The sequence below is a fragment of the Grampus griseus genome, assembly GCF_964374135.1.
Source record: "Grampus griseus genome assembly, chromosome: 1".
Taxonomy (NCBI): Eukaryota; Metazoa; Chordata; class Mammalia; order Artiodactyla; family Delphinidae; genus Grampus; species Grampus griseus.
In genome coordinates, this window is record NC_139017.1 from 101869243 (window position 1) to 101883821 (window position 14579).

The following is a 14579-nucleotide window of genomic DNA, read 5'->3' on the forward strand; positions in this document are numbered from 1 at the left end:
CTCAGCCTCCTTTGCTGGCTCCTCCACTCTCCTGCCTTGAAGTTGCAAGGTTTCCTCCTTGCTTCTCTTCTATTTATACTCACTCCCTTGGTGATCTTGTCTAGTTTTGTGGCTTTAAATATCATTTAAATGCTGACACCTCTCCACTTTTTGACAAATATAAGTTTCTGATGACTTTTAGATCATACTACTGAACTGGTAAAAACACCTATATATCTGGGCTCCTCCTTTACCTCTTTGGTACAGTTCCTCAGAGCTGTCTGTCTTCTGGGCTGCAGTCCTCAGTAACGGGACCGAATAAAACATAACTCTCATCTTTAAAAAAAATGCAGCTATCTCTCATATATCCCTAGCTTGGACCACCCTTCTTAACCCCGGACTCATATGTACAACTGCTTACTCAAGGTCTCCACTTGAATTTCTAATAGATATCTCAAATGTAACAAAGTCCAAAATTGAATTCCTGATCTTTCTCCCCAAAGCAACTCTACCTTTAGTCTTCCTCATCTCCATTGGTTTGTTTTCTTTTTTACATATCACCTATCAGCTTTATTATCCTATTTGATTTTCTTATTACATTTATTACTTATTATTTATTACTTATACTTATGTAATATCCACAAGCCCTGGGGTTTTTGTATTTTGCTCAAGTATATAACCAATCAACTAGAACAATGTCTGGGTGCTCAATTAATATTTATTTATTGAATGAATGAAAGAACGAATTAAACCATACTTATCATACTTAGAAATTACCTTAGTCTCTTAACCCAGACTGAAAATCAATGAAAAACGGGTTTATTTGTCAGCAATAAAATACCACACAGTGTTTTTTAAAATTTAATTTAATTTTTATTTTTTATACAGCAGGTTCTTATTAGTTACTTATTTTATACACATCAGTGTATACATGTCAATCCCAATTGCCCAATTCATCACACCACCAGCACCCACCCCTGCTGCTTTCCCCCCTTGGTGTCCATACGTTTGTCCTCTACATCTATGTCTCTATATCTGCCTTGCAGACTGGTTCATCTGTACCATTTTTCTAGATTCCACATATATGCACTAATAGACGATATTTGTTTTTCTCTTTCTGACCTACTTCACTCTATGAGTCTCTAGGTCCATCCACGTCTCTACAAATGACCCAATTTTGTTCCTTTTTCTGGCTGAGTAATATTCCACCGTATATAGGTACCACATCTTCTTTAACCATTCATCTGTCGATGGGCATTTAGGTTGCTTCCATGATCTGGCTATTCTAAATAGTGCTGCAATGAGCACTGGGGTGCATGTGTCTTTCTGAATTATGGTTTTCTCTGGGTATATGCCCAGTAGTGGGATTGCTGGGTCATATGGTAATTCTATTTTTAGTTTTTTAAGGAACCTCCATACTGTTCTCCATAGTGGCTGTATCAACCTACATTCTCACCAACAGTGCAAGAGGGCTCCCTTTTCTCCACACCCTCTCCAGCATTTGTTGTTCGTAGATTTTCTGATGATGCCCATTCTAACTGGTGTGAGGTGATACCTCATTGCAGTTTTGATTTGCGTTTCTCTAATAATTAGTGATGCTGAGCAGCTTTTCATGTGCTTCTTGGCCATATGTATGTCTTCTTTGGAGAAATGTCTTTTTAGGTCTTCTGCTCAGTTTTAGATTGGGTTGTTTTTTGAATATTGAGCTGCATGAGCTGTTTATATATTTTGGAGATTAATCCTTTGTCCATTGATTCGTTTGCAAATATTTTCTCCCAATCTGAGGGTTGTCTTTTCATCTTCTTTATGTGCCTTTGCTGGGCAAAAGCTTTTAAGTTTCATTAAGTCTCATTTATTTTTGTTTTCATTTCTATTACTCTAGGAGGTGGATCAAAAAAATCTTGCTGTGATTTATGTCAAAGAGTGGTCTTCCTATGTTTTCCTCTGAGTTTTATACGTGGTAATAAAATACCACACAGGTTTTAAACCTGTGTCTGTGCTTGGACGGGGAGGGGTGGGGGCGGACAAGAAAGCATCTCTTCATAAACGGAAAGCACTAGAACAAAGCTTAGGTAAAAACCACAGTAATAGTGAGTAAAGGTTTGCTTCTGGGGAAACCTCTTGTCAGAGCAACAGGCCCGAATGAGTTCTAAGTGGCCACCTAAACTTTGTTGGTGTCACGTGAAAAGGTGGTATACCGGGTAAAAAGAAGCAAAAACATATCTTCCTCCATTACAAGTTACTAGGATCAACAGCTGTTCTCCCGCTAGGGTGGCTGTTTTTTCCCTTATTTGGACTTCACTGTCAAAAGAAAGACACCACACCCTGTGCTATGTAGCCTTAACTGAGTAGCTATGCCACGTCCTAGGTCTCCTGTCTTCAGTACTGTATTTAACTCAGTAATATTTTTCTTTTTTCTTTTGACTCAGGGTTCCTGGGTGGGGCCAGGAAAACTCTGAAGCTGTCTGAAAACAATACAGACCCAAAAGGTCAGACTTGCTAAAAAGTACTCAGGAAAAAAGTTGAAGGCCGTTAGAGAACTGTATTTGGCGGGCACGTTGACTTCAGCAGAGGGGAGCCCCGTCTGCGTTCGCTCAGGGGATGCGCCCGCCGGCGCCTCCCGCGGCCAAACGGACCACCATGCTCCAAGGAGAAAAAGCCGGTCCCCCGGGAGGGAGCCCCAAGCTTCCCTTGAATTTCCACGCAACCCGCCCAGACACGTCCGGCCTGAAGGAGCAGAGTCCAAAGGGAGCGTCAGACCCTCCGGGCGGGGTGGGGACGCGCAGCGTTGGGAGCGGGAAGCCGGGAACAGGCACTCAGGTCGGCGACGTCTGAGCGCTGGGCTCTCCCGTCCGCGGGGCGCAAGCCCTCACCCGGCTCGACCAGCCCCTTCTGGCGCCGAGCGTGCGACACCCCCTCTTCCGCGGCGCCCCACCCCTCCTCCGCACGCCTCCCCTTTAAGCGCGAGGCGCAGTTGGATTTGTGTCGGCCGAGGCGAGGCGCGACTCCCCTTTATGCCGGAGACGGCGGCGGCTCTGACAGCCGCGGCAGCCCGGCGAGGAGAGAAGGAGGCCGGGCCTCGGGCAGCCGGCTGCAGTCACCGCAGCAGGGCCGGGGGAAGCGCGGCGCGCGCCGCCGCGGGGGCGGAGGAGTGGGCGGGCCCGGCCGAGCTGGGGGCGGGGGAAGGCGGGGAGCCGGGTCGCCAGCGCTCGGGTCCGCCTCTGACTGCGGCGCGGCGGGGCGATGTGTGATTACCATGGCGAGGAGTCTCTGTCCGGGGGCCTGGCTAAGGAAACCCTGTTGCCTCCAGGTAGGCCGGCGGCGAGCCCGCCGCGCGCCCTCTCTCTGCGCGGGACTCGCCCGCCTCCCTCCTCCCTCCCTGGGTCCGGCGCCCGCCCGAACCCCGCTGCCCCCTGCCGTCCGGCACCTGGCGGCGCGCCCTCCCCCGCCGCCCGGGCGCCGCAGCCCCAGCCGCTGTCCCGCCGCCCCCCGCATGTCGGCCGGCCCGGGCTCGCCCTCGCGCCCCTCTCATCCCGAGAGCCCCGGGACGTGACCCGGGTGCGACCCTACGCCCCTCGCGTTCGGGGCTCCGCAGTCTGGGCTCGGGACGTGCCGCCGTCTTCTCCCTGGGCCGGTGCTCTCCTCCCCCCTCCGTGGTGGGCCCCTCAGGGCGGCTGTTCTCGACTCTGTCCTGAGTCTTCAGTAGGTGGTAGGAAAGGTGGTGTGTCATTCCTCCATATTTTAGAAAATTATGGTAATTTGTCACGTCAGTGTTTTCCCCAAACCCTGGAGAAGCGGCATGTGCCTCGGGCTGAACCCCTTGGTTCGGTCTCTCCGTCACACCCGTGATTTAAATGGGAGGTAGGGCTCCGAAGCCCAAGCGAGGCGGATGGATGTTTGCGTTTTAAAAGGAAGGGGACAGTGTCTTGGCCGATCTCAGATACCCCAACAATGCAAACGTAATTTTCAGTCATGTCATGTGTACTGTTGGCGTGTTAATTTTTCATGATTTCCCGTTCCACCCTCTGTTCCGCTGCCAGTCTGTGTCTTCGAACCCTACTACTGTCTTCATGTACTGTTGGTCACCAGGGGGACCTAGTAGACACCGTGAGTAGCTGAGCGCAAATCCATCACCCCAGTGGAAAAACAACTACAAATCAATGCCTCGCGTGGGTTTGCAGTGTTGTCTGCATTCAGAGGACAGTATTTCTCTACCGCTTACCTTAAAAGGCTTAAAGCTATTGATAGATTATTTTAGGATGGGAATTCATGCTCAGCTGGTGCTTTTATCAATTATTTTAAAAGTTGAGAAGAAAGCGTCATGGGGCAAGTAAATCTTACATTTTTGTTTGGAAATAGCATGTGTGAATCGTTATTCTGCAATGAGTGATGTACTGCAAGTTGGAAGCATGATTGACAGCCCATGATATGAAGAGTACAGGAGTAAAACGGAACGTTCTGAGTCTTTGTAGCAGCTCCACCAGTAGTAACTGTGCCTTGAGTAACAGTAGAGCCACCCAGTCTAGAATTCAACCCAGGCCAGAGTTATACCTCTTTGTAACCCTTTATGTAAGAGAAAAAAAAAAAATCTTTCCAGACTCTGTACTCAAAATAAGTTTATTGAGATATTTTAAATGTTTTTTCTTAACTAAAACTGTCTAGCTATTCATTTATTTATTCGATTTCGTGGCAGACTTTTAGACTGTGACTCATTTGGTTCTCACTGTTCTCCACAGGTGTGGTTGTGACTTTTTTTGGCACCATAGTACAAGAGCTTTCAGATTGGCTGAGTTAAGATTAGTTTTACAAATAGGTATGCTTCTGTTAATGGGAAACATTTGGTGTTTCTGCCTTCCTGAATGTGTGCATCATTATCTATTACCAAATTAAGGTAAATGCAGGTTTTAAGCATTTCAAAAGAATTTGGGGGCATACTGGTATTTTAGTAGGCTATTTCTATATAAAATAATGATTAAGTAGAAATCTTTATTGATTATAGTATTATATTTGAGATAAATAAATTTAAAACTTGGGAACCGGGTACGCTGGTGTTTTAAACATTGTCTTGGTATAAGTATTTATTCTCTTTATGAATTTCTTTATGAATTTTCTTGTTAGTTGTCCCTCACCATACTGTTTCAATTTAACCAGCTTTAAAAAAAAAAGGCCTTCAGGTTACTCGTGTCATGCTTTCTTCTGTTCTCTATTGCCTAAATGCCTCACCTTATGTTTTTAATACTTCCTCTACCATTAGGTGCTTCAACCTTGAAATTGTTTTAGGTGAAGTTAAAATAAAATATTTTAATCTAAGACTGTTATACAGCTAGCTGTTCAGTTTCTCAGCCACTGAAAGTTGAATTAACATATACAGTACTCTTATTTTTATATTTTTATTGTTTTCTTTTTCTTGAGAATAAAATCATGTTCCTTTGGGAACAGCATGAGGCTTGAGGCATTAGGACAGAGCTGAGTTTTGTTCATTTGTGCATCTGGTTCATTATGCCCTTGAAAAAATTTCACAACTTTTCAGTTCTATAGTTTCCACATCATGAAGTGGAGGGTGTAGTTCTTAGCTGAGTAATCACATGAACGTAGTGAGGATTATCTAGAGGAAGTTAAATCTATTTTGTGACACCTTTACTACATTTTTTAATAGAAAAGCATATGAACTTAAATGGTAAATACATATAGGTAAATATGTTAAATTCCTTCAACCAAAGGTTCCTGACTTTCTACCATCCCCCTTTTTATTTATTGAGTATTTATTTATCTGGGGGCATGATATGACTTAATTTTATTGACTCCATTATTTACTTAATAAATATTTGTTGGATGCCTCTCACATGCCAGAAACTGTGAGGTGGTAGAGATTCTAAAGGAGCGAAACAGAACACCTTTGTGGTTCTCATGCAGCTTAAAGTCTAGTCAGGGAGACAAACATTAATAAAATAATCTTAGAAATATATAGTGACATGAGGTATCACCTCACACCGGTCAGAATGGCCATCATCAAAAAATCCACAAACAATAAATGCTGGAGGGGGTGTGGAGAAAAGGGAACCCACTTTCAGTGTTGGTGGGAATGTAAATTGATACAGTCACTATGGAGAACAGTATGAAAGTTCCTTAAAAAACTAATAATAGAACTACCATATGACCCAGAAATTCCACTACTGGGCATATACCCGGAGAAAACCATAATTCAAAAAGACACATGCACCCCAATGTTCATAGCAGCACTATTTACAGTAGCCAGGACATGGAAACAACCTAAATGCCCATCAACAGAGGAATGGATAAAGAAGATGTGGTACATAGATACACTGGAGTATTACTCAGCCATAAAAAGGAACGAAATTGGGTCATTTGTAGAGATGTGGCTGGGCCTAGAGAGTGTCATACAAAGTGAAGTAAGTCAGAAAGAGAAAAATATCGTGTTTTAACACATATATGTGGAATCTAGAAAAATGGTATAGATGACCTTATTTGCAAAGCAGAAATAGAGACACAGATGTAGAGAACAAATGTCTAGATACCAAGGGGGAAAGGGGTGGAGTGGGAGGAATTGGGAGACAGGGATGACATATATACACCATTGATACTATGTATAAAATAGACAACTGAGTGGAACATACTGTATAGCACAGGGAACTCTACTTAATGCACTGTGGTGTCCTAAATGGGAGGGAAATCCAAAAGGGAGGGGATATATGTATATGTATGGCTGGTTCATTTTGCTGTGCAGTAGAAGCTAACACAACATTGTAAAGCAACTAGACTCCAATAAAAATTAATTTAGGGCTTCCCTGTTGGCGCAGTGGTTAAGAATCTGCCTGCCAATGCTGGGGACACGGGTTCAAGCCCTGGTCCGGGAAGATCCCACATGCTGCGGAGCAACTAAGCCCGTGCGCCACAACTACTGAGCCAGTGCTCTAGAGCCCGCAAACCACAACTAGTGAGCCCGTGTGCCAAACTACTGAAGCCCGCACGCCTAGAGCCCGTGCTCCACACAAGAGAAGCCACCACAATGAGAAGCCTGCGCACCTCAACAAAGAGTAGCCCCCGCTCACTGCAACTAGAGAAAGCCCACGTGCAGCAACGAAGATCCAACACAGCCAAAAATAAATAAATAAAATAAATAAATTTTTAAAAATGAACTTAAAAAAAGAAATATATAGTGACAACAGTAAGTGTTACGAAGGAAAAGTGAAGGAACGAAAGACTGCCTGAGAGGAACAGAACAGTTTCTCTCTTTTAAAAAGTATTTTACTATGGAAATTTTTATACATACATAAAGCAGAAAAGAATAATGAACTCTCATGTACCTTATCACTTACCCTCAACAATTATCAGTATTTTGTTTCATCTCCCCTCCCCCATGTCCTCTTTCCAACTAAAGTATTTTGAAGCAAATTTCAGGTATCACATCATTTCGTCCAAATACCTCAGTATGAATTTCTAACAGATAAGGATATCTTTAGACATAATACCATTATCACGCCTAACAAAATTAATAACAGTTCCTTATTTTCTCTCACTGTCCTCCTAGATATGCATTACCCTGAGAGGACTGACTAAATTCAATTTGCCATGGGGTGGGTTTACTATGATTTGAGAGGGTCTTTTGGTAAAAACAAAACAAAAGCCTCTCCGCTTACCAGCTTGTTCCTATCAGAAGTTCTTTGCAGGGAAACTAATTCTCATTTCAGGTTTTGGGAGAATGTCTTAGAAAATGTCTGGTTTAATTAACATTTTCATGTAAATGTAATATTTTAATTTAAAGTGAGGCAGTAATTAGTCAACAGATATGAAAGGTCTTGTTTTCTTTGGAACTAGGAGGAGGGGTGAAGAGTATTGAATGTCAAAGATAGGGGGAAGAGATGAAGGGCCCAGCAAGAAGAGAGGGAAGTTGCAGACACCAGCTTTGTATACTTGCCGTTTTGCTGTTCATCTTCAAGTGGGTGGAGTCAAAAAGTAGTTTTGTCCTGAGGTGTTCGCGCCTTAGGGCTTGCAAGTTCCTCTTCCTACTGCAATTTACAGCGAAAAAAATTTAAGCAATTAACTTAATTATAAAGGAGCTTCGTTCTCAGTATTTCTTTAATCCAGATATCACTGTGATGATTGGTAATGTTTCTAGAAACCGTAGTATTATGCAATTATAAGTTTTCAGCTATAATATGGCTTAAATAGGCATTTATGGACTAATGTGGGGACCTAAGTACTTTTTGTAGTTTTGTTTATATAGCAAAAGAGATTCTACTGCTTGTGAAGAAAAGAACTGATATGGTGTGTCCATGTAGTAGAATATTATTTAACAATAAAGAAGAATGAAGAATTGATACGTGCTATAACATGGATGAACCTTGAAAACACTGTATGAAAGAAGCCACTCACAAAAGATCACATATTCTGTGGTTCCATTTATATGAAGTGTCCAGAAAAGGCATATCTATAAAGACAGAAAATAGATTAGTTGTTGCCTAGGGCTGGGAGGGTTGGGGGGAAATGGATATGAGGTTTCTTTTTGTGGTAATGGAAGTGTTCTAAAATTGATGCTTTGCACAACTCTGTGAATATACTAAGAACCATTGAATTGTATACTTTAAATGAATAAACTGTACGGTTGTGAATTATATCTCAATAAAGCTGTAAAAAAAAAAGAAAGAAAAGAAACTGAGTTTATCCCATTCATGTGTTCCTTCTTTCTGCCTCTTGTAGATTCCACTAATGCCAGCTTTTTGGTGCAGGGAGTACTTCATCCAGAGGACTGGTGCAGGCACACTGTTTGCCTTTGCGGCCTCTCTGTGAGCCAGGAGGGATTGTGATATCCCACAAGCATTTACCTGAGCAACAAGCAGCTCATGGCCAGGCAGTATTCTCAGAGCACACTAACTTGCGGTTCTGCCCTTCCTAGCTATTTTGTTGAAAACTTACCTGGGAAATAGTACTTCCTGGACTAGCTAAATGTTGTGGCACATTGAACGGAGTAGAATCCTGCCGATGAGAACAGAATCTGTCGGTGTGTTAACCAGTTTGGACCATTTTTAGGCAGTGTTTTTCTTCCACACACCATTGTGATGATACTCCTTGTGGCCTGCATGGTGACCCAGAATGACACCTGCGTTTGTCTGTTTTTAGCATCATGTTTTCTACAAATTAGGATCCACTTTGTTTGGTGTTTACTCAGTCTGAGTGGGACTGATAACACAGCAGCCCTATAATTCATTGGTTTTACTTTTTAATACCTTCTTCCTTCTCACTATCATTAAGTCCTGGAAGAATGAAAGTTAAGACAATTTAAGCTAATTCTCTATACTTAGATTAGACACATTTTCCATTCCAGTTATTCTGTCTGCATGCCCTGTTACATATAAAAAGCTGGTGCAACTCTAATGGAATTTGAAGTCTGAGACTCTTGGGTACTTCCGAAGGTTTTTCAAGTCCTTTAAGTCACAAAAGTTTTAGATTTCTTAAGGCATCCTCTTGACTAACAGTTTCAATATGTGTTCAGTAGGGCTGTCATGAATGGATGGATAGATGGCATGTTCTAATCCGGGTGTTGGCACTTGTTTAACATTTCTGATACTTGCCTGGCTCTTTGACTTACATTAGTACTAGTCTTCAAATATGACTACTGTAGATAGTTTGGTTCTTTATGACTTCATGTGGATATTTTGCAGGATTTAGTGCCAGATAGGGTTACTGATACAGATTAGCTGGTAATAGTGACAATGTTGACAAATATGGTAGTAAGACTAATACGGCTTTTTGCTCATTTTCAGCTCACAGGATTATTCTAAATCTAAGGATAGTAAGAGCAAGTAGTTGTTTCCTGTTCTCCAAAGGGAGAAGGACTATAAGTAACATGGTTTACTAATATAGGTTTATTATACCTGCTGTTCAGAGCTACACTTTTGCCTTTGCCTGAAACTAAATCTCCAGAATGATGATTAGCTTTCTGAGACTTGTGAATACACAGGGAGCATCTGTATCCCATAATGTCTTAAAATCAAGCATAGAATTATAATGCAGCCTTTTGATATTACCATAAGTTGCTTTTCTACCCCTGTTAGAAACTCAAAAGAAATGGTGGATTCTCAGGCAGATTTCATCCTCACACACTTTCAGGCTGCAGCATATAGTAAAAAGGTTTCTTCATTGTCATCTTCCTAGTGCCTCAGCTTTTCATCTTAATGTTGTTTTGTATTCTTTATAGAAGTTTTCTTTTTTTAGACGTTTTCATCTTAATGTTTTCATTTTTTAAAGTTACTTTGAAAAACAATACTATACTATTCTGTTAAATACCATCTTTTTACATTGATTGAAAAGATAAATGTCTCACATTCTTAACATATCTATTTCTAGACATTCAGATATTTTGTGAATAATTTTCCTTTAAAACCCTTTAATCTAGAAAGTATATGAGTTTAGAAAAACCAGGATACTGTAAAATGAGCATGTTTTAAAAACCCAAAATATTAGTGGATGAATTTTTCTTTAGAAATAGTAGGGGATTTTTTTGATGATTATTTAATGAAATTAAATAATTATCTTTTTAGGTATGATCATGATGTTGTGGGTATGTTTTTTCTTTCTTTTGTTTTGTTTTTTATTGTGGCCAAAACACACAGTATAAAGTTTACCATCTTAACCATTTTTAAGTGTACAGTACAGGACTGTTAATATATGCACATTTTTGGCAACAGATCTGTAGAACTTTTTCATCTTGCAGAACTGAAACTCTGTACCCATTGCACAACTCCTCATTTTCCCCTCCTCACCAGCCTGGTGACCACATTCTATTATACTTTCTGTTTCCATGTGTTTGACTTCTTTAGATAACTCATGTAAGTAGAATCATGCAGTATTTTTAAAAAAATTTTATTATTGTTTATTTTATTTATTTATTTTTGGCTGAGTTGGGTCTTTGTTGCTGTGCACGGGCTTTCTCTAGTTGTGGTGAGCGGGCTCCTCTTTGTTGCGGTGCGCAGGCTTCTCATTGTGGTGGCTTCTCTTGTTGCAGAGCATGGGCTCTACGCGTGTGGGCTACAGTAGTTGTGGCTCGTGGGCTCTAGAGCACAGGCTCGGTAGTTGTGGCGCATGGGCTTGGTTGCTCCGCAGCATGTGGGATCTTCCCAGACCAGGGCTCGAACCCGTGTCCCCTGCACTGGCAGGCAGATTCTTAACCACTGTGCCACCAGGGAAGCCCTGAAGTCAGTGATTAAAGAAAGCATTGTTAGTTTCCCAGTGGTCCTATAACAAATTGCCATAGATTTAGCAGCTTAAGAAAACACACATTTATTTGTACCCGTATCTCACACTTCTGAAGGTAGAAGTCCCAGGACGGTATGGCCCAGCTGGTTCCCTGCTCCAGGTTTCACAAGGTTGAAAATCAAGGCGTCAGTAGGGTTGAGTTTCTTTCTGGAGCTCTGGGAATGAATTGATTTCCAGGCCCTTTCAGATTGTTTTCAGAATTCAGTTCCGTGCTGTAGTAGGACTGAAGGCTCCATTTCCTTGCTGGCTGTTGGCTGGGGGTTGTTCTCAGCTTCTAGAGGCTGCCTCCATTTCTGGGTTCATGGCTTCTTTTCTCCATCTTCAAAGCCAGTAACAGTGGGTGTAGTCCTTCTGCCTCCGCCTTTTACTACCTTTCTCTGCCTCATCTCTCTGACTCCTTCCTCTTCTGCTTTTAAGAGTTCATATGATTACATTGGGTCCACCTGCATAATCCAAGATAATATCTCTAGTTTAAGTCTCTTCACAGCAGCATCTAGATTAGTGTTTGATTAAATAACCAGGGAGTGGGAATGTTGGGAGACAGCTTTAGAATTCTGTCTACCCCAGAAAGAATACAACTGAAAATTCTGACAGTTTAAAAAAATCAATCATTTCCTAAAATATTTTGGTTTTCCCCCCATTACTATTAGGTTTTTAAGATATTGCCAAAGAAGAGATTTTGTAAGAGAGTTATTATTGTATTTATCATTCCAGCAATTACTATGAGAGGAATCTTGCATACTTATTAAAGGAAGGAAAATACAAATAAATAGCTGCTGAACAACCACATGTGGTGATACTTGTTTTTACAATAGATACTATTCTTAAATCTTTTGTATCCTTGTACAAACTGAAGTAAAAGTGGAAAAGTATCACTTTATGAACTCTAAGAAAAGGTTCTTTAAAATGTAGCCTATTTCTTTCTGTGTATTACTGTAATTAACTAACATTGTTGTTCTTTACCCCTTAAAGAAGACAATGCTTGGTTTTGTTTTAATGTGCCAGCTTGTAAGATTTTTCAGTCACACCTGATCCAGTAGAACTAAATTCGTATTCAGTGAAGGCAGAGCCTGTTTATTACCCTGGTCTTGTTCTTTATCCTGAGCTTAGTACTCAGGATGTGCAAAATGATATAGTACAGTACATATCTTTTTACATATATTCAAAAATATTCTGTAATGACTCTGAGATATTGAACTCCAATAGCTCATGCTAAGCACACACTGCTGTCTCTTTCACATTCTTACTCTTTACTGTTACCACCAGCACCATCATATCATCCTCATCATTGTCATTATAATTGAGGCTCTTGCCACCCCCATTTCTTCCAATCTGCCAACCTCCTCTGGCTTCCCTCTTTTCCGTATTTAGTCAGGATCACATGTTCTGTCATTTCAGCTACTCTTCTTTGCTCACTCACTACTTCTTTGCTCCTCTGACCTTCCTTTATTCTTATTCTATCCTTTATTCCACACTTTCCTTTCAATCTCATCTTCCTTTGCCCCCTGCTTTCCTCAGGACTCCAAGCTTCTCTGCTTCTCACTTTGTAGTCTCCTTGGGTAATTGCATCTCTTCACATGGCTTACACTACAACCTAAATACTAATGAGTCTCAACTCTGTATCCCCAGCCCAAACCTCCCCACCCGGAACTTCAGATTTGCATCTGGTTGCTTATTTGATATCTACCTCTAGATAGCACTTCGTATTCAACATGTCCAAAGCTAAAGTCCTGCCCCCAAATTGCTTCTTTCCCTATTTCAGTTAGTGATACTCTCCAGTTACTCAAGAGATAAATATACCCAAGTCCTTCTAGACTCTCCCTGTTTCCTTACCCTCATGTTTAATCCCTCAGCAATTCCACTAGTGCATCTCCTAAATAACTTATGATTGCATCATCTTTAAAAAAAAAATACAGTGTTATCAACTATAGTCACCATGTTTTACATTAGATCCTCAGACCTTATTCATTGTGCAGCTGTAAGGTTTTACTGGCCTTTTATTGGCCTTTCCCTATTTTTCCCACCTCCCAGCCTCTGGTAGCCATTTTTCTACTCTCTAAGACTTCGACTTTTAAAAGAATTTTTAGATTCTGCATATAAATGATATACCATGTAATATTTTTCTTTCTGTCTGGCTTATTTCACTTAGCATAATGCCTTCAAGGTCCATCTATTTTGTTGCAAATGGTAGTATTTCCTTCTTTCTCATGGCTGAGTAGTACTCCATGGTGTATGTATATGCCACATTTTCTTTATCCATTCATCTTCCAATGGACACTTTGGACCCTTAGGTTGTTTTCATGCCTCGGCTATTGTGAATAATGCTGCAGTGACCATGGGAATGCAGCTATCTCTTTGAGATCCTGTTTTCATTTCCTTTGGTTATATACCCAGAAGTAGGAATGCTGGATCATATGGTAGTTCTATTTTTTATTCTTTGCAGAATCTCCATACTGTTTTCCATAGTGGCTGAACCAACTTACATTCCCACCAATAGTGCACAAGAGTTCCCTTTTCTCCACATCCTGGCCAACATAGTTGTCTCTTGTCTTTTTGATATAGCCATTCTAACAGGTGTGAAGTGATATAGCTCATTGCGATTTTGATCTGCATTTCTCTGATGATTAGTGATAGTGAGCACCTTTTCATGTACCTGTTGGCTGTTTGTCTCCTGCTGTCTCATTAGGTCCACTGTAATAGCCTCCAGAAGGCCCTTCCTCATTTACCCCTTTCAGATCCACCCTCCACATTACTTCCAGAGCAGTCTTTCCCAAAATGCCAATCTGATCTAATCTCCCTCCCTACCAGTGAAATCCTTCAGGGGCTTACCATTGCCTTCAGTAGACTAAGCAGATTTCTGAGCATGGCTCTTTGTTTCTGGTCCCTTCCTATCTTGCTGTTTCATTCCTGCCACTACCATCTCATGCACTGTTTGCTCTAACAATTCTGAAAACCTTCCAGTTTCCCAACACACTGTGCTTCTCTCTCACATGTCAACCTGTCTACCCCACCATTTCCTCTTTGCCCTAGAATGCCCTTCCCCCATTTCCTGCATCCCTCTTTACCTGGTTTATTCTCAGTTTTCTACTTGTCCTTTAGGTTTCAACTCAGAGAGGAAGTGACCTTTCAGCAATTCCTCCCTAACATCCCACATGGTATTAGTGTACCTCTTTTGTGCCCCACCCTGTGGGTACATGATATCTGGCACACACTTCTCTTACAGCACTTATGATATTGAATTGTCATCAGTGATTTTCATATCTCTCTTCTGAGCCCCAGACGGTAATCTCCCTGACAGCCAAGATGTCAATTTCCTCTCTTTATCT

The 14579-nt window shown here is 41.5% G+C and overlaps 1 protein-coding gene across 1 annotated transcript in view; it reads left to right on the top strand.

Moving 5' to 3' along the window:
- Positions 1-3180: 3180 nt before the first annotated feature.
- DIPK1A (divergent protein kinase domain 1A) overlaps positions 3181-14579 on the top strand; it is a 119282-nt gene continuing 107883 nt past the window's right edge. Inside the window, exon 1 of the mRNA XM_082648469.1 lies at positions 3181-3289. Coding sequence (XP_082504595.1) covers positions 3236-3289 — 54 coding nt within the window. The 5' untranslated portion in view covers positions 3181-3235. The remainder of the gene's footprint in view (positions 3290-14579) is intronic.